The sequence below is a fragment of the Macaca fascicularis genome, chromosome 1 (genome assembly GCF_037993035.2).
Source record: "Macaca fascicularis isolate 582-1 chromosome 1, T2T-MFA8v1.1".
Classification (NCBI taxonomy): Eukaryota; Metazoa; Chordata; class Mammalia; order Primates; family Cercopithecidae; genus Macaca; species Macaca fascicularis.
This window is the reverse complement of record NC_088375.1, coordinates 200,882,538-200,902,108: the sequence shown is the minus strand read 5'-3', so window position 1 is coordinate 200,902,108 and position 19,571 is coordinate 200,882,538. Positions and strand designations below refer to the sequence as shown.

The window sequence follows — 19,571 nt, the reverse complement described above, 5'->3', positions numbered from 1 at the left end:
TGAGCAGGTATCACAGGAGGGTTTGACCAGGTTGTGAGGAAAGGGTGTCCCTGGGCAAGGAAGGGACAACTGAATTATTTGAGGAATAAGTAAGGGATAACTAAGCAAAGGGGCAGATGAAGGGGGTTCATCCCAGACCTCCAGATGAGCATCCACAAAGATCTCCCCCAAGGCTAGATCAGGTTCCCCAGTCATAGCACTTATAGCCTGATTATTTAACTGTCTCCCTAAAGATATCTTGAGTTCCTTGAAGGCAGAAGCTGTCTTGTTAACTGTCGTATCTCCGACACCTGGCATTCCTGGTAGGCATTCAATAAATATAGAATAAATTTCCATGAGAGCATGAACACATGTGTCCAGCATGGTGGCTGGAACATAGTAGCTGTTCGGTGTCCTCGTTCCTCTGTTCTCCTTTCCAGTGTCCTCACTCTGTTTCAATCCTAAACAAAGACTTTTCCCTCATCCTCATAGGTCCTCCCAGCCTCCTCCTGCCCACAAGAGCACATTCCCAGAGGGGTTCTGGGGAACGGACCCTTCAAGGACATCCCTATTGATGTGCAAGGCACACCTTTTAAGAAATCCAACAAACAGGTCCTTTGGGGGCCTCTGCTGTGATACATATTCATAAGAAGACAGTAAATCTGGCAAATTTGTGGATTTTTACAACTTCCAAACAGGTGTCTAACGCCAGTTGAGTGAAATCTGCAACTAGCTCCAAATGACTAAAACTACATTGCACCTTAGGCTGATGACAGCATGTATATTGCCAGTAATTGAGGGAACGAGTTGTAGTGTTTCCCATAACTTGAGCCCAAATGTCTAAATTAAGAGATGCTTAGCTGTGCTTAACTGGTGCAGTCATCACCAGTACCCTATAAACCCTCCAATATACGGGATGCAGTTTATTAGCAGCATCTTCATAGATTACGTTTGCTCGTGTCCCATTAGAAAACTTCATTCCACATTAAACTGCAATGCAATAGGATGTTTGCCAGCATGGAGAGGCTATCTAATTGTGCAAAAGCAGAGACGTGGGGATTGTTTCAGTACTTCATCCAGACAGGGCTGACGCTGCATTATCTGGAAGGTTCTTTTTCTTTCCTTGCTAATTTCCAAACTCCTACAGGCTCCCGGCCTTCAGGACCAGCTCCTACTCCCGTTCCCCATCCTGATCCATTAGAAGAAGAGTCTGATCAGCTTCTATTGTAAATTTAATTTGAAGCAGCCAGACGCTGCCTTCTGGCACCCTGGGATGTGGCTGCTTGTGAATAGCTCCAGATGAAATGTGAGATGCTTTCAAGGAGATGGCTATGAACTCCTGGTAGAGAAAGGGAGTCACCGGGAGATGAATAGCGTCTGCATATAGAACAAGCTGTGCGCAGTGTGTCTATTGGCACCTTTTCATCAATGATGCCAGGTGCAGCCGCCAGTACGTAGCATCAGTGAGAAGTTCCCATTTTGCTGAGGAGGAAACTGAGGCTTGAATGGGTTGACTCACTTGCCCAAGTTCACAGACATAGAAAGAGGATGAAAACCCAGGTATGTCTTATGCTAAAGGTGTGAACCTCTCAAATCAATCCACCTCGAGGTTTTTCAACCTCAGCTTTACTGGCATTTGGGGTCAGATAATTCTTTACTGTAGACAGCTGTGCTGTGCATTGTGGGATGATGTTTAGCGGAATCCCTGGCCTCAACCTAGTAGATGTCATCAGTACCTCTCCACTTGCAGTTGGGACAACCACAAATTTCTCCAGATGTGGCCAAATGTCCCCTGGGGGACAAAGGTGCCTTCAGTTGAGAACCACTGCTCTACTTCATGACTCACAAATGTATTATTTTGTCTTTTTGCTAAATTGTACTTTCTAATTTTTCCTACAAATGTACAAGTATTCCTTTTGTTTCTATCTCATCATAATTAAAGCAGTTTACTTACTGTTTTAATTTAATCTTGATCAACCAACCTATAAGGCAGATCTTGATATACTCCCTTTATCAATTAGGACACTGTGGCTAAGAGTGAAAGTGACTTGCCAATGCTATGCAGCTAGGGAGGAGCTAGAGATCAAACTCATGTCGTCTACTGGCAAGACTGGTGTATATTCCACGGTGTGGCTCTGTTACAGCAAAGCAAAAAAAAAAAAAAAAAAAAGAAGGCTTGACTCCCAGCCTTAAGGAGCTTAGAATCTAATAGGAGGAAAGCTCATTGTTCACAACACAATCCAGGAGGAGGCAGCTGGAGAAAGGAGAGGTTAAAGCGGGCTGGGATTGGGGTAGGTGGGTAACATTTCAGCCTTTTGTTGGAATGCATCCATAAAGAAAGGAGACCAGAGTGTTGGAGAGAAGAGGAGAAAAGAGAGATGCCTTAAAAACGCAATGAGGAGACTCCAAAAGGGAGGAGTCTGGGAGGGAGTGAGGGTTGAAAAACTGCCTATTGTGCACAGTGCTCACTATTTGGGTGATGGGTACAACTAGAAGTCCAAACCCCTCCATTATGCAATGTATCCACGTAAAGAACCAGCACATGTAACCTCCTAATCTAAAAAAAAAAAAATTTTTTTTAATGTAGTGAAAACAGTAATTGTGAAACTTGTACTCATGAAATTTTTTTATTTTTATTTTTCTGAGATTAGGTTTTACTGTGTTGCCCATGCTAGTCTTGAATTCCTGGGCTCAAACAATTCTCTTGCCCCAGCCTCCCAAGTAGTAGCTGGGACTACAGGTGGATGCCACTGTGCCCAGCTCATTAAGTTTTAGACAATAAACATGGAAATCCCCCAGGTAATGCAAGCAGAGAAAAATCTGCTGCAGGCCTCTTGGTGGTCTGGCCCCACTGTCTGTGTGGGAAGGGAGAGGAGAGGAGAGGAGGCTATCATGGGATCAGTAATGCTATGATACATACACATTGCATACATACACATGATACATACATGCACAATTAATGACTGTTCCTGAGCTCAGTGCCTCCTTCTGTGTCTTTCTACCACACCTGGTATCCCAAGTCTAAAAAGTCTGATGAGTTGGCCACAGATGAAGTTTCATCACAGGCACTAGAACTCTCTGGAAAGGTCTGAGTTACTGGGTCCTAAGAACAGAAGGGCAGGAAAGGACGTAAACAATGTTTCCGGACCACGTAAGCATCTATAGCTTGTGGCTCACATACAACAACCCTGTAAGGAGGGTAAATGTCACCTCCGTTTTATAGATGAGGCTCAGAGAAGCCAAACCTTGCATGAGGTCATAGCATTAATAAATGTAGAGCCTACCTAGGTATAAATCTAGGTCTGTCCCCACTGTACCCTTCTGTCTCACAGGAAAACACTGAGAGAGGAGGTGACCTACCAGCTCTATCTACCAGACAAGTGAAGAAAAAATGTCAGTGCAGCAAATATCCTGCTAGGCCCAAGAACACATTTTACTGGAGACTGGAATTCACTGCAGACTGATCTGGTTTGTTTTCTGTTTCCAAGGCAGACACTGCGGAGTCATCCTCCATTTCTTTCTTTTTCTTATTCCCACTCCACTGTCCCTATACATCCACTACTAACTCTGGGGACAGCTCTTTCCCATAGCATCATACACATCCACACCATCTTTACCCTTCATTGCTTTAGTCTAGGCTACTGCTGTCTCTTTCCTTGCCCCACGGTCGCCAGTCTGCCCTCCACCCCAGTGCATTTTCCACACTGCCACCAAATCACGCCGAAATCCTCTGCTTAAAAACTTTTATTAGAAGAAAAACCTACAGATAACATCATACTTAATGCTAAAAGATGAAATGTTTTTCCCTTAACATCAGGAATAAGTCAAGGCTAGCCACTCTGACCACTTCTATTCAATATTATACTGGAGGTTCTAGATAGTGCAATCAGGGAAAAAAGGAAATGAGAGGTATCCCGATTGGAAAGGAAGAATTAAAACTTTTATTCACAGATGTAAAAGAACTGAACTAACAACAAATTCAGCAAGGTCACAAGATACAAGATCAATTTACAAAAATCAATTGTATTTCTATATATTAACAATGGCTAGTCCAAAACCAAAATTTTTTAAAAACCCATTCTCAATAGCATCAAAAAGAATAAAACTTTTATTTTAAAAATTTCCTTGTCAAGATGAAGAGGAAAGATAACATGTTAAACTCTGCCTTGCCTGACCCCCTACATTCTCACAAAAATGATCTAAAGTATATAAAGAGATGGAATATCTACAATTAACTTTGGAAACTAAGAAAAAGAGATAGATACCTACATCCTGCAAACACAAAGAAATTTTTACAAGATAGTAAGACCTAACTAAGACAAAAGCTAGCTAGGCAGGATGTTGACAGAAAAATATAGCTTAAAACATGTTGTAAAGAAGCAACTTTGAGCACTAATAGAATAAAAATCACAGAAAAAAAAAACAAAACAAAGAAAACTTGCACTAGAAGACAGATAAAAGGAAGCAACAGTAAGGAAGCTTAAAAATAATAGAAAGCATTAAGTATAATAGAAGAGCAAACATATCAGTTGTTACCAAAAAATATGAGTGAACTAAACTTTGCTGTTAAAGGATAGTGATTCTCAGCCACGATTTTTAAAAAATTCAATGACTATGTATATTGTGCTAAGAGCTATTCCTAAAAGAATAATATAGACATATTAAAAACAGTGAAATTGGCAAAGATGGACCCAATCAATGCATATCTGAAAGAAAAAAAGGGTGTAATATTGGTACAAAGTAGAATGTAAAGCAAAAAAGAAAAAAAGAAAAAAACAGTAAAGAATAGGGAATAACTACAATTTTTATATGGAAATATATATATAATTCACTCTGAAGATCTAACATTTGAAAATATGAATATGCTGAAGAGTATAGAATCACAGTTTATAAAATAAAAACTCAGGAATAAAAAGAGAAATTGATATAAACTACAGTAAGAATGTGAGAGCAATATATTGCCTATCTTGGCAAATATCAATTAGGCAATAGATACGAAATTAGAAAAACTGAATGATATTAATAACTTAATTTTTTCACCCTTCATACACAGAATATCTTTCTTCATAGAATACTGACAAAAATGATCTTATACAGAGGGAAACAAGTCAACAAATTCTCCAAAGTAGAAATCATAATCTAATCATAATGAAATAAAGCTAGATAATAATTTCTAAAGTATAAACAAATATTACTTGAAAATTTAAGGGGAAAACCCTAGAGTCAAAGAAAGAACAAAACTACAATCAGAAACTCTTTCTAAACTAACAACTAGCCATAAAAATTTATGGAATATGGTCAAAGCTGTACTTAGGGGAAAATGCCTCTTAATGTTTTTATTATCAAACAAGAAATAATAAAACCAATTTAATTTACAAAATTGGCAAAAGAGCAATATTAGCCTAAGGAAAGTGAGAGAAAAGAATGGATAAAGATAAAAGCAGAAATCAATAATTTAGATAAAAGAGAATAAAATGGATTGCCCTAGCATTGGAACTTTAAAAAGACCAATAAAATAGGCAAACTTCTGGCAAGACTAACTGAGTGGAAAAGAAAGAAAGAAAGAAAGAAATGCGCAGGAGCAGATGTGAGAAAGGCATGTGACCCAGACACCATGGAAAAAGAAAGGTTGAGTGGGAAAACTATGTACAACCCTAGGATGATAGACTTGACACTCTCAATAAAATAGGTGATTTTATTGGTGATTCCCTGGACTAACACACAGACAAAAACTGATTCGTGAATAAAAAAAATTTGAGTGGACTAAAAACCATGCAAGAACATTAAAAAAAAAATTCACAAAGACCCAAGGGTCCCCACCAAGCATGCTTGCTGCTGCCTCTCCACACCCCCAGAGCAGCACCATTCCAGTATTAAGGACAGCATCTTCCAATGTTACTTGGACTGTCCTCTAAGGTCATTTCCCCTCCTATTGTCCTCCGGGGTGTGAACTCCTCTGGTTCCAGGTCAATAAAAGGCAGTGGTCTCCTTCTAGCCCTTCCCCTTTGCTAAGCCTGTGTGACCTTGTGAAATGAATTAGAATAAGCAGATCACAAAGATGACAGAGATCAGGAGCACAAACAGGGACAACCTAATGAAGGTTCAACCCCAGAGCTTCATGCTCATGGCTGGTTGGCCAGGAACGCTGTGCTGTGGCTGGGGACACATCTGATTCTTCTGCATCCTTAGGACAAGAGGAAGCCTCCCTGCCAGAACCACTTCACCAGGTCATGGAAACTCCCACCCTTCCATGCTAGAACACCGGCCAGGCCAGTCTCCACTCTGCTGAGTCTTCCATACTTCCCCTCAGAGTCAGAAAACCCAAGTGTCAGAAAACAAAGACTCCACTACATATGCGGGGACCCTGCCTTAAGAGCAGGACAAGCTTAAATAACTCTAGCAGGCAGAATTGGAGAATTTGCCTCTAGCTGTCCACACCTCAATCAGTGCCCCATTGATCTGATCTGACATTCTACCTTTCAAACATGCATTCAACATCATGAGCTCAAAATCCGATGGAGAAGACTGGCTCCCTTGTGACCACATCCAGTCTTATGTTTTAGGTACCATCCAGTCCTAGTCTCCCAAATTTGTATCTCTAGCCCTGACACCCTTGAACTCAAAACCCACATATTCAAGTGCATGTTCAATGCCTTCTCCACCTGGATATCTAATAGACATCTAAAATTTTATACGGCCAAACTGAATCTTAACTTCCAGCTCCTCCTCTCAGGAAACAGCTACTTCTTCCTATAATCATTAAAGCCAAGGAGACTGGAATCATCCTCATCTCCTTTCTCCCACAGCCCACACCCAACGCAACAACAAATCCTGTCTGCTCTGTGTTTGGAATACAGCACAGATCTGACCATTTGTCATCATGTCCCCACTTCCAGGAGACCCAAGCCTCCTTCTTCTCTGCCCTGAGCAGCAGCCTCCAGCCTCACCCCTTTCACTCCATTTTCCCTACAATGGCAAAGGCCTGTCACAGCAGGTCCCTCTTCTGCTCAGAACCCTCCAAGGGTTTCCTGTGCCTTGGGATCAAGGCCAAAGTCCCTGTGTGACCCATGAGGCCCTGCAGGATCTACCACCTTCTGCCACCTCCCAGCCTCACCTTTTCCCTTCCATAACTCCTACCCACTGGCTTGCTCTAGCCTGTAACCACTGGCCTCCTGCATACCCTCCTTTGCTTGTGAGAGGAATTCAAACTAGCACAGCATAAAGACAACACCTGGGATGATCTAGAATGAGGATTCCAAAACTGCAGGTCTTCCTAGTCAACATGGTTGGCTTGGCCTGAGTGGACCGTGCCACAGCAAGACCATCCTCCAAAGGTTGGCCCTGTACCCTTTACATTTCCTGTGCCCTTGGCCTAGAAGCTTTCCCTAGATACCTATACGGGATACCCACCATACATGATATTCCATGATTCAGCTCTCTGCTCATAGCTCTCTTTCTGCTCGGAAAAACCATCCCTGACCACCCTATAAAAACCAGCAATCACAGCCATAAAAAAAGGATGAGTTCATGTCCTTTGCAGGGACATGGATGAAGCTGGAAACCATCATTCTCAGCAAACTTACACAGGAACAGAAAACCAAACACAGCATGTTCTCACTCACAAGTGGGAGTTGAACAATGAGAACACATGGACACAGGGAGGAGAACATCACACGCCGGGGCCTGTCGGGGGGTTGGGGGTTAGGGGAGGGATATTAGGAGAAATACCTAATGTAGAGGACTGGTTGATGGGTGCAGAAAACCACCATGGCACTTGTACATTTATGTAACAAACCTGTATGTTCTGCACATGTACCCCAGAACTTAAAGTATAACAAAAATAATAATAACAATAATAAAGCCAGCACTCCTGCCATCACTTTCTTACCCTGTGTGCTTTGTCTTCACAGAACCAGACATGTTATGTATTTCCATATCTCCCTCCCCATTAGCATGTAGCCACTGCATGAAGGCAGTGGCTTTGTTTTTCTCACTGCTATTCCCCAGCCTCCAGGCCAGTGTCAAGACATAATAGGTACCCATGAAATATTTGTGGAATGAATGAATGAAGAGGACTCTAGCCCTTTACCAATGTTTCACAGAACCCTGCTGAACCTCAAGGGAAGATGATTAGCCCAGTCTTTTCTGGGAGAAACTGCAGGAGGGGTGCAGGGGGGCCCCAGATGCCCCCCACCTCTGCTGTAGGCTTCCCAGACTCACTTCTGCCCTGAGGAGAAAGAGAAGAGGGCTGAAGACTGTGCAGTAAATGTGTGTGTGAGACCCTGCTGCAGGAGCTTGGAAGCCAAGGGCTGAGATGCATCTTAAACAAAGCTTTGAGGTTAAGCATTTGGCTGGGAACCACTCATTAGTGCATCATGTCATTAGAAGCAATTAGCACCTCTGGCTCCCCAGGGCTTGGCTGGTAAGCCATTAACCCTTTGGCTTCCTGAGGAGACGGGAAGCCACGCTGACCTGACCTGGACAAGGCTTGTGACACAGGCTGGCTGGCCTCCGGGTCACCTAGAGAGTTATGATGCTGGGGTCTTCACCTGTGCCCCAGAAAAGTCTGCCTTTTCTGTAGAGGGTGGAAGCCTTCCTCCCGACTCCCTCCTGTGAGCTCTTCTCCTTGAGAGGCCTCAGGGGTACAGGAAGCCATCTTACTCACTTCATGGGGTTCTCTTCCATCACAGGGATGGGGATTAAGAGGGTGGGAACTCCCCCAAATTCCAGAGTCTACATTCACAACCAAGGCCTTGCAAATGCAAAGCAAATTCCAGAAAAGTGTTGATGGTTTCAAATACTATGATGCAAGACATATTCATTGCATCACTATCAGCCTTCAACACCCACATCTGTTGGTTCCAACTTATATTTCTGTGTATACAAATAATACACCCTGTGCATGAAAAATCAGTTTCAATAGAAAGAGCTGAATTTGTCTAGAACCCTCTTGTGTTTTCTCTCTAGTCTTCCCAAATGTCCTACTAATCAATCCTCCCAACTGGAAACCTCTAAGCAAGAGACATGAATTGGGAAACCAGAGGGGTTGAGGGAGGGCATCATGAAAACAGTGGTCTTTGTTGATGACCATAAACTTTTCACTCAAGAAAGTTCTTCCTCCTAGTGAGCCTGGCTCAGAGCCCAACTGTTTGCTACAGGGAAGGTAGGCAGCATGGTACCTCGTACGCAGATTCTCCGGCTGGGGTGGACCATCAAACACCGACAGGACATCAAAGTCCTCTTCCAGGGCAAAGGACTGGAACACAAGCTGGATCCTGTGCTGCTCTTCCGCGGTGATGGTCCATGTGCAGTTGGCGTAATTGGGGTAGCCATAAGGGAACCCTGGGCTCTCAACTGTCCCATTGGGACCGTGCAGTTGGAACGTGCAGTTCTGGCCTGGGAAAGAGAAACAGAGCAGTTCAGAATAGCCAGAATAACTCCTAGAAGCTTCTAGAGAGTCAGGAGTAATGTGTTAGCCAATCATGAACCCACTTTTCCAAGCGCTTCCCATGAGCCAGCCCTGTGCTTGGCACTGAGGGAGGTACAAAGGGTGACTGACGTTGACTGTGGGCTTGCTGTGTGCTGTGTACTAACCAGGTGATACATTGTGTGTCATTTAATCAAGGCTTACAGCAACTCTATGCAGTAGAAAATTAAGGTTTTGAGAGTCAGAACTACAAAGTCACCAATACCAGGCTGAACTCAGACTTCCCCTCTACAACATGGAATGTCAGAACGACAATTTCAAATCTTCTCCACTGTCTACAACCTCCCAGCTCTCAGCTAACTCCTCTCCCTCACTCTCCATAGGAAATAAAAGCCATTCCTAAGGTTTCCCTTGCCTTCCCCATTCCAAACCCTTCTAGCCTATCCCATGCTATCTTCATTCCCGCTACAGAGGAGCCACCTCTTCCTCCACCTAAATGGAGGAAGGGTTTCCCTACTCCATTCCCTACTCTTCAAGAACAGTATACGATCCTTTTTCTCTCTAACGTGTGTTCAGTCATTTCCTCTCCACTAGTACCTTCTCATTTTAAATGTGCTCAAGACTATCGTTAAGAAAACAATTCCCCACCCCACTTCTCATCTCCCTCCAGCCTTGTCTCTCTCTCTTCTTCTTCACAGCCAAATTTATAGAAAACACAATCTGTCTATACTTTCTGTCTCCATTTCCTTACTTCCCACTCACTCTCCAACCCTGTCAATTCTGCCTTCTGGTCCCATCGATCCACCCAAACAGGTCTACTACCCATGGGCTCGGTGGCTATTTTTCCATCTTCTGGTTAATTGACTGCTCAGTACCTCTGACTGCTGTTGCTCACCCTCCTTTCCGAAACACTCCTCCGGGCCAGAGCATCTCAGACCTCACTGTGCACACGCATCACCTGGGGATCTGTCTCAAATGGAGATTCAGCTCGACACTGCGGTGGGACTGGAGAGACTGCCTTTCCACCTTGCTCCCTGGTGATGTGATGATGCCCTGTATGGGACCATATTTTGAGCAGCAGTGCCCTGAGCTTCCTCCCACAATACCATACTCCTTTCCTGCTCCCGCTCTTTCTCTGCCTCCTTTCAGTCTCTGTGCCAAGGCTTCTCCTCTTCCCTCCAATTTGGGGGACTTCCCACTTATGCATTGGTTACTCACAATGTTGTGATGCAGGCCAGTCATCCCTCTGTGCACCAGGCCCGTCACCCCTTTGGGATGCTCTCAATGTCCCCCCACCCACTCTCTCCTCTTCTGTTGCCTCCCCCACAACTCAATGAATGGAATCGTGCCTCCATCTCTTTATCTAAGTAAGGCTCACCTAAAAGCTTCCTCTTCTTCACAACCCCATGGCTAATCTACCACTCTATCTCTATGTCCATCTGTCCCCACCCCACGCCAAACTCATTCCTAAACTGCCATATTCACTCCTAACTGGTCAGCCACATTTGCTCTGGTCCTTGCCAATCTGTTCTTCACACTGCAGGCAGAATATGGTGAGGTCATCCCAACCTCCCATCTGCCCCAAACGTTCAATGGCTCCTCCTTGCTCTTCAATAAAGAAAAAAGCATTTGAAGTATACAAGGGTCTCTACATGGCCTGGCCCTTAGTGACCTCCCAGCTTCATATCCACCAGTTTTCCAGTCAAATCCTGCCTGTTTATGTCCTTTGTACTTGCCACGCCCTCGTACTGCAGAGCCACAGGACCTTTGCATGTGTGGTTCTCTTTGCCTACAACACTTCTAGCATACCCATCTTTCAGATCTCAGCCTAGTGTCCTTCCTTGGTCAGATCAAGCCCACTACGATACACTGTCATGATATCGTAACTTCTCCTTAGTGGCACTTATTATAGATCTCCATGCTTCCATATGATTGTTTCACAAGTATCTGTCTTCTCACCAGGCCGAATGCTTCATGAGAGCAGACACCATATGTGAATTTCCCATCTTTGAATCCATGTCCCAAGCTCAGTATCAGGTATGTGGTAAATTCTCAATAATTTAATATATTGTTTGTATTTATTTGGTGTTTGGCTAGACACTCTCCTAAAAACTACCTATATTGACTTGTCTAATCCTCACAACAGCCCTGTAAGTAGATACCATTACTATCATCTCCATTTTACAGACAAAGAACTAAGGCAGAAAGAAATTAAGGAATGGGGCCCAAGTCACTGTTACACAAAGGTAGGACTCAAACATAAGCAGTCCACTTCAAATCCATTTTCTTCACCATGATGCTGATAAATTGACTCAACACTAATTTTTTTAAAGCCCATTTTAGGGATTAACCAACAAAGGACAGTTAATCTCTAAAGGACTTTAATATTAAGAAATCTCTTAACACGAAGTATCCCATTAAATGACCAAAAAAAAAAAAAAAAAAAAATGTTAAGGTCTTCTGAATAAATCCTAAACAAGCATTTCATAAAATTAGGCATGTAACCCTGATTAAAATAAGCATTCAAAACCAGGAAAAAGAATATTTCCTTACCATGATAAAACTTCAATTTTAGAACAATACTCTACCTTGTACTTATAGTGAAACACCTGATTAAGATCGGGAACAAGACAGAGATGCCACCATCACCTCTGGGATTTCATGGCTTATTGGAAGAGTTAACCCATGTGACACAAGAAAAAGAAATGAGAAAAGAGGAAGAAAAATTATGGTTTGCAGATGATACATTAATATACCTAGAAAACCCAGGAGAATTCATAATAAAGCTATTAGAGATAATATGAAATTTTAATAAACTAGCCAAATGCAAAATAATACACAAAAATCAGTAACATTCCTATATGTCAATGGCAGATAAAAATATAAAGAAAAAATATCCTGTTTATGGTAACTACAAAATGCATATAGTACATATAAATAAACTTAACAAGAAAGGTGCAGGCACCATATGAAAATGACTTTTACAGAGGGATAAAAAATTTGAATAACTGGAGAGACATAGCATAATCTTGAGTGGATACAGAAAGGTTAATTTATGATATTAACCTCTTGAAAAGTTATAGAAAAGTTAATTTATAAGTTTAATGCAATCCAGATGAAAAGCCCAATGACCTGTTTTAAATTTGGCAAAATGATACCTAAGTTTAACTGGAAAAATAGATTGTCACAATGCATTTTTTAAGAAAATATAGTAAATTTAGCAGTCTCATTCCACAAGATACTAAACAGCATCATAAATGACTCTTATGAAATAGTGTGGGGGTGGTCCAGGAGTAAACAGGTAGGACATGAAATGGCATTACATGAATATCTTTAATGCACATAAAAATGGAAATATGTATCAGGCAATATTAAAAAAACAATGAGAAAAGAAAAAGACTTTTGCTGGGTCAACTAATACACTGTTTGGGAAAATAATTATCTCCTCGAATCACACCATATACCAAAATAACTTCCAGACGGAGCAAAGAGTTACATGTTAAAAAATAAAGTCATAAAATAATTAGAAAAAAACCTAGGTAATTATCTGACTGATTTTTTAGCATAATAACTGAGGCGGATACTACAAGATTGATATGAAAAGTATGCATATGTCAACAATAGAAACAATATCAGAAAGCCTACAAAAATGTGAAGAGAAAAGTAATATCATGAATACAGAAAGAACTATTACCAATACTTAGGGCGGAAAGTACTATTAGTAATAATTGGGCAGGATATGAACAAATTAGTTCACAAAAGAAGACATAAATGGCCCAGAAGCCAGAAAAATATCCAACCACAGTGATAATGAAATAAAGCCTCTAACTCCACAACTTTCAGAGGAGCCCAGAGTACACTTCCTTGAACTTTCCCTCACTGGTACAGGTACCAGATTTACCTCGCTCCTGTCCCTAAAACCTGCCTGGTAATGTCATTGCATCATGCCATTCATTCCTTCCTTCATTCATTCATTCCTCTAGGATAGATCCTGTGATAAGCCAAGGGGGCCTGGATCATAGACTAGAAATAAGTAAATCCAGTCATTGGACAATAACATGCTGGAGGGGTACACATGCTAGAGTGGTTCTGAAGTATAGATGCCACAGGGGCCACATCTTAAGGGCCTCCCCCATTCGTGTTGTGGGCAACCAAGGAAATATCAACATTCACCACCATCACCAGCATCCTAGACCTCTGCCTTGGCTCAGACCTGCCAAGGACTGGAGATTCTGATTAAGAATCTGGCCGCGAATGGCATCTTCTGCTATAGAGAAAGAAGTGAAGGAGTTCAGAACAAAGCCTCTGGGAACATCTCCCAGGCAAGGGGACAGAAAAGGGAAGAAAAGGGGACAGAGTGGGGAACAGGTAGAATAGTAGGAGAGGATCCAGAGGGCAGTTCCATGCAGGAGAGGGCGACTCGATGTGGTGAACAGCACAGAAAGACTAAGATGAGGGTCTTGAATGAGGTCACTCTGTCTGGTGTCTAAATAGTCCCTCTGGAAGCAATGCCAAGAGCCGGAGCCTTGACCTGGTCCCTGCTGTATCCCTACTGCCTAGAATTCAATAAGTATTCGCTGAATGGATAGATCAATTTCAGCAAAGGCAGGTGAGAGGATGGCAAGGTGGAAAGAGGGCAGATTGTAATAGGCAAGACTGGCTGATGAGAAGTTGGAAGGCCATTGTGTTCTAAACAATAACTTTTACATTGTAAAAACTTTGTAAAATATAGGGAAGATTTAAAAAGAGAAAACTGGCCGGGCACGGTGGCTCACGCCTGTAATCCCAGCACTTTGGGAGGCCGAGGTGGGTGGATCACGAGGTCAGGAGATCGAGACTATCCTGGCTAACACAGTAAAACCCCATCTTTACTAAAAATACAAGAAAAAAAAATAGCCGGACGTGGTGGCGGGCGCCTGTAGTCCCAGGTACTCGAGAGGCTGAGGCAGGAGAATGGCGTGAAACCGGGAGGCGGAGTTTGCAGTGAGCCGAGATCGCTCCACTGCACTCCAGCCTGGGCGACAGAGCGAGACTCCATCTCAAAAAACATAAAATAAAATAAAAAAATAAAAATAAAAAAGAGAAAACTGATTATAATCTCTTCCTTCCAGAGGCAACTGCTGTTAATATTTTCATTTTTTTGAAATTTTTTCCATGCATATTTCACATTTCACATTGTTGAGATAACACCATATATATAATTTTGTGTGCTACTTTTTCAGTAAGTTATTCTTCAATCTTCAATTTAAAAAGGCAATGTGGACTTGTAATATGCATAGATATGCACATATGCAATGCAAGTATAAAAAATATATATCCAGTCTCCCTCCTCCCCCCCCAATCCAAAATTACCGAAGTTAACAGCCAGGTATGTGTCCCTCCCTCACCTTCTTCTCTCTCATGCAAACCATATGGACACATTCTGGGAGAATTTTTATTATTTCGTTTAAAAAATAAAACTGTAGTTTAGTTCATTTTTCTGCAACTTGCTTTTTCACATAACAATACGCCGGGGACACCTTCCAGGTCAGTAGATACAGATCTAACTTATTTTTTATATGAATGTGTAATATTCCATGCCATGGATGTATCTCAATTTATTCAACCACTCCCCTGTTGATGGCCATTCAGGTCATTTCTCGGTTTTCTTTTGTAACAATTCAGTAAACGTTATAACATGAGCGTTCCCTAAGATACTGAATCTGTTCATAAACAGCATTTTAAATGGATGCACAACGTTTCAATGTACGGTTATACTAGAATTTAGTTAGCCATTCTCCTACTGTCAAACATTTAAATTGCTTCTGGATTTTTTGTTCCATTGTAAATAAAACCTGGACCCTTAGTTAGATCTGGTGACAGGATGCTGGTCAATGCAGTGGAAAATGCCTTTCCACGGCCAGAATCCCAGAACGAATGTTCCCCTATGCAGTAACTGCCTCCAGCTTTGGTTTCAGGTGGAGTCAGGTAAGGTACTGTCCACACTAGGCTGGCTGACCTCTGTCAGGGATGGCTAGAAAGGGTTAGGAGCGTGACTCATTTGGAAACCTCCCTGAAACCAGTGTATGTTAGTAAGCTGAGGAAGTTATAACCCAGAGCAGCCACTCCAGATTGAAATGTGAATGGAATGGGAGCTCATGTCAAAATGGCTTTGTCCTTTCACGCCCGTGAAATGTTGAATTTCTTTCAAGAAAAAGGCTACCTTTTCTTCACTTCTAGTGACTGATGTTCTGCCCTGTAGATAGGAATGCTGCTACTGACCTTCATTTTGATGGCACCTTGCATTTCTCTCTAGCCAGGATGGTCTGCCTTCTCCCACCCATGCCTTGAGACTCTGTTCAATGCAGCTACCCCCATCAGGCTCCAGAACAATCCCAGAGAACTAGACTCCTCAGGTCATTGCTTATTCATTTGTTTTGGATTATTTCCCCAGGACAGACTTCCAATAGCAGATGACTGGGTCAAAGGGTATGAACATTTCTGAGGCTTTGGCTCTGGGTTAACAATATCCTTTCTAGGAAATGTGCACCCATTAAACTCTCAATAGTCATGTCTAGGAATGCCTATCTCACAGCACCTTTGCCAACATTGGGTATCGTCTTATTTGGAAATTTTTTAGTTAGTGATGTTTTATGACTCAGATTCAACATCTTTTTCACTTTTTCTAATAATTTTTTTTATTATTATTGTACTTTAAGTTCTAGGGTACATGTGCATAACATGCAGGTTTGTTACATATGTATACTTGTGCCATGTTGCTGTGCTGCACCCATCAATTCGTCAGCACCCATCAACTCGTCATTTACATCAGGTATAACTCCCAGTGCAATCCCTCCCCCCTCTCCCCTCCCCATGATAGGCCCCGGTGTGTGATGTTCCCCTTCCCGAGTCCAAGTGATCTCATTGTTCAGTTCCCACCTATGAGTGAGAACATGAGGTGTTTGGTTTTCTGTTCTTGTGATAGTTTGCTAAGAATGATGGTTTCCAGCTGCATCCATGTCCCTACAAAGGACACAAACTCATCCTTTTTTATTAAAAACAAAAACAAAAAACAAATACCACAATGAAAAATGAGCTGAGGACTTAATCACATAGTTCCAAAAAGAAGGAATTAAAATTATTAGACGTACCAAAACCCCATCAGTAAGTCTAATAATTTTAATTCCTTCTTTTTGGAACTATCTGATTAAGTCCTCAGCTCATTTTTCATTGTGGTATTTGTTTTTTTTTTTCCTGATTTCTTACCTATTTATCTATTTTATATATGTGTAATATATTAAACCTTTATGCATAGCATTGCTACATACATGTTTTGTAGTTGTTCGGCCTTTTAATTTTATCATGTTTGACATTCTGAAGTTTCTAAATGTTATATACTTAAATCTTCTATTAGGTCTTACTATTTTTCTTGTCAGTTTGTACTAACTCTTTATAGAGTTAGAATTTTAATCTTTTGTCATATTTGTTGCAAATATTGTTTTCCACCTGGTTGTGTGCTTTTTGTTTTGTTTAGATTTCCCATATAGATTAAAATGTCACTTTTTACAGGCAGTCACATTTATCTCTTTTTTTCTTGGTAATATTTTTCCCTTGTTCACATTGAGAAAGACTTCTCTCAACTAAAGATTGGTTGGCTTCTCATCTCACTCAACATAAAAGCCAAAGTCCTCACAATAGTCCTCTAAGCTTTAAAGGAATGGGTACCCAGATGCCTGTCCACCTTCTCTCCTATCTCTTGTCCCCTCATCCCTGTGATCCAACCATATCCCTGTGATCCATCCATATCCCTATAATCCGGCCATGCTGGACCTTTGCATTTGCTGAGGCTTCAGCCTGGAAAATGTTTCCCCAGTAGCCATGGGACCCTCACTTATTTCCGGTGTCTAGTCAAATATCACCTCCTCGGAGACCACCCTAAGTACAATTCAGACCTGCCTCTCAAGTCAGGTGTTCCAGGTGCCTGCTTTATTTCTGTTCACAGCACTTAGCACCTCTGACATATATTTTCCTTTTGTTTATTTTCTGATGCACCCCCTCAAGTAACATGCAATCTCCATGAGAATGGGGTGCCATTTTGTTCTCTGCTCTATCTCCAGCTCCCAGACCTGAATCTGGCACACAGTAGATGCTCACAGAATAGTTGTTGGTTGAATGAATGAATAAATGAATATTAATTGCCCACCTGGCATTCTGTGCTTGGATTGTTCCTTCACTCGGCTAACTCCAGGCATTTTCAAACTCATTACCTTCTCCAGAAAGCCTTCTGGGAACCCTCAAGACACCATCAAGTATTTGTCCACTCCTTGTTCATCATTCATGATGAATGTCATTGCCTTCACCAATGGTGATATAATGATATGTTTACATGGCTGTCTCTACCAGCAAACTCCTTGAGCTTTTCTTCAATTTTATTTCCATCACCTAGCCCAGTACTTGCCCATAGCAGACACTCAGTACATTTTTTTAAATGAATGAGTGAGTGAAATGAATTAATCTTTTGTAGTAGGTTGGTGCAAAGGTAATTGCGGTTTTTGCCATTAACAGTAATGGCAAAAAAAAAATTACTTTTGCACTAATCTAATATTCAAAAAATACTCACCAACTTCACTTATCTGTGTATTTATGGTTTATTTTGGAAGTGGCCTAGTGGAAAGGTTAAAAGCATGAGTTTTTGGAAACAAAAGCTTTGGGTTCAAATTTCAGATTTGCCACTTAATATTGTGTGCGGGCAACTTATTTAAACTCTTTAAGCCTTAATTTTGACATCTTTAAAATTAACACCCACTTCTAGGATGGTTGTACAGATTAATGTGATATCTGCTGAGTTGCTAAATGTTCAGTACAGAACCTGGCACAACAAACACCACCTAATCTTCCAGTAAAGAGCTATGCTTTTCTTGATGTAAGTCCCAGTCACATCTTGTTAAGGTTATTCACAGACATTTTATGCACTTTTTGCTGCACTAGTGAATGCCATTTTTTCTCATTATTTTTTTCTAACTGGTTTTTATGATATACAGAAAACCTATTGATTTTTATACATTCATCTCACATCCAGCTAGGTTTCTGAACACTTATTAATTCTAAAAATTTATCAGTTGGTTCCCTTGGGTGTTTTAGGTACACAATCACGTTGTCTACAAATAATGATAATTTTAAGGAGATAACTCTTTTGAGAAGTTTGGCAGGAAAATCCAATTCAATTCTGCAAATATTTATTGACTGATAAGGTCAATTTTGGACAAATTTAGTTGGAGATGCCAGTGGGACATCCAGACGGAGATGGCCAGAAGGCAATTAGGGCTGTAGACTGGTGTTTGGGAGTGCAATCTGGACTGGAGATATGGATTTGTTGAAGCCATGCAATTAATGAAACTGCCCTAAGAGGAAACACAGGGGGGAGCTGCAGATGCTGGATAAATCATTGTGCCTGCTGAAGGTGTCTCACCTGCCACACGGAGTGCCAGCTGGACACCTCAAGTCTACAGTCAGCCTCTGGCCCATCACTATGCATGCCTTCTGGCAGGGGCACCTTGTCTGCTGATGAAAGAGGCAGGGGTCGAACAGTATCTTTGGCTCTCTGCAATGACCCTTTAGGAAAGGACCAAGAACTAGGTCATTGGGGATGCTGGCACTGAGCCTCATTTTAGCCCCTCTCCCCTGCACAGCATGTGCCTCAGTCACACCACTAATTTGTCACGTGTAGTGCTTGGCCCTTTGCCTTGTATGCCCTTCCACTGCAGCCTTCTCAACCTAGCAAATCTAACTCATTGTCCCAGGCTCAGTTCATCTCCTCTAAGGAGCCTCCTCTAGTCTGCAGGCAGTTACTCTTCTCTCTCCGCCACCCCCATCTCCCTATTTCGTGCATTAAGTGTTGGGTGAGACAGTTATCACAGATGTTTCTAATGAAGATGTGCATTATTTTTTTTACTACAGATCTTAACAATCAGAGAGATTTCTGTGAATGTGTAATAGCCTAATCCAGGGTTTCTCAACCTCGACACTATCAGCATTTTGGGTGGGATAATTCTTCATTGTGGGAGGCTGTCCTGTACACATAGGATGTTTAGCAGCATCCCTGGCCTCTACCCAGTGGATGCCAGTAGCACCTCCCAATGTGACAACCAAAATTTCTCCAGACATTGCCAAATGTCCTCTAGGGGGA

General features: G+C 41.9%; 1 protein-coding gene across 14 annotated transcripts in view; it reads right to left on the bottom strand.

The window, feature by feature from the left end:
- The window catches only part of CSMD2 (CUB and Sushi multiple domains 2), a 650,869-nt gene that overhangs the window by 568,981 nt on the left and 62,317 nt on the right, over positions 1 to 19,571 (bottom strand). For all 14 annotated transcript variants that reach the window (XM_045375140.3, XM_045375143.3, XM_045375139.3 and 11 more), the window contains exon 2: positions 9,159 to 9,375. In XM_045375140.3, coding sequence (XP_045231075.2) covers positions 9,159 to 9,375 — 217 coding nt within the window. The remainder of the gene's footprint in view (positions 1 to 9,158; positions 9,376 to 19,571) is intronic.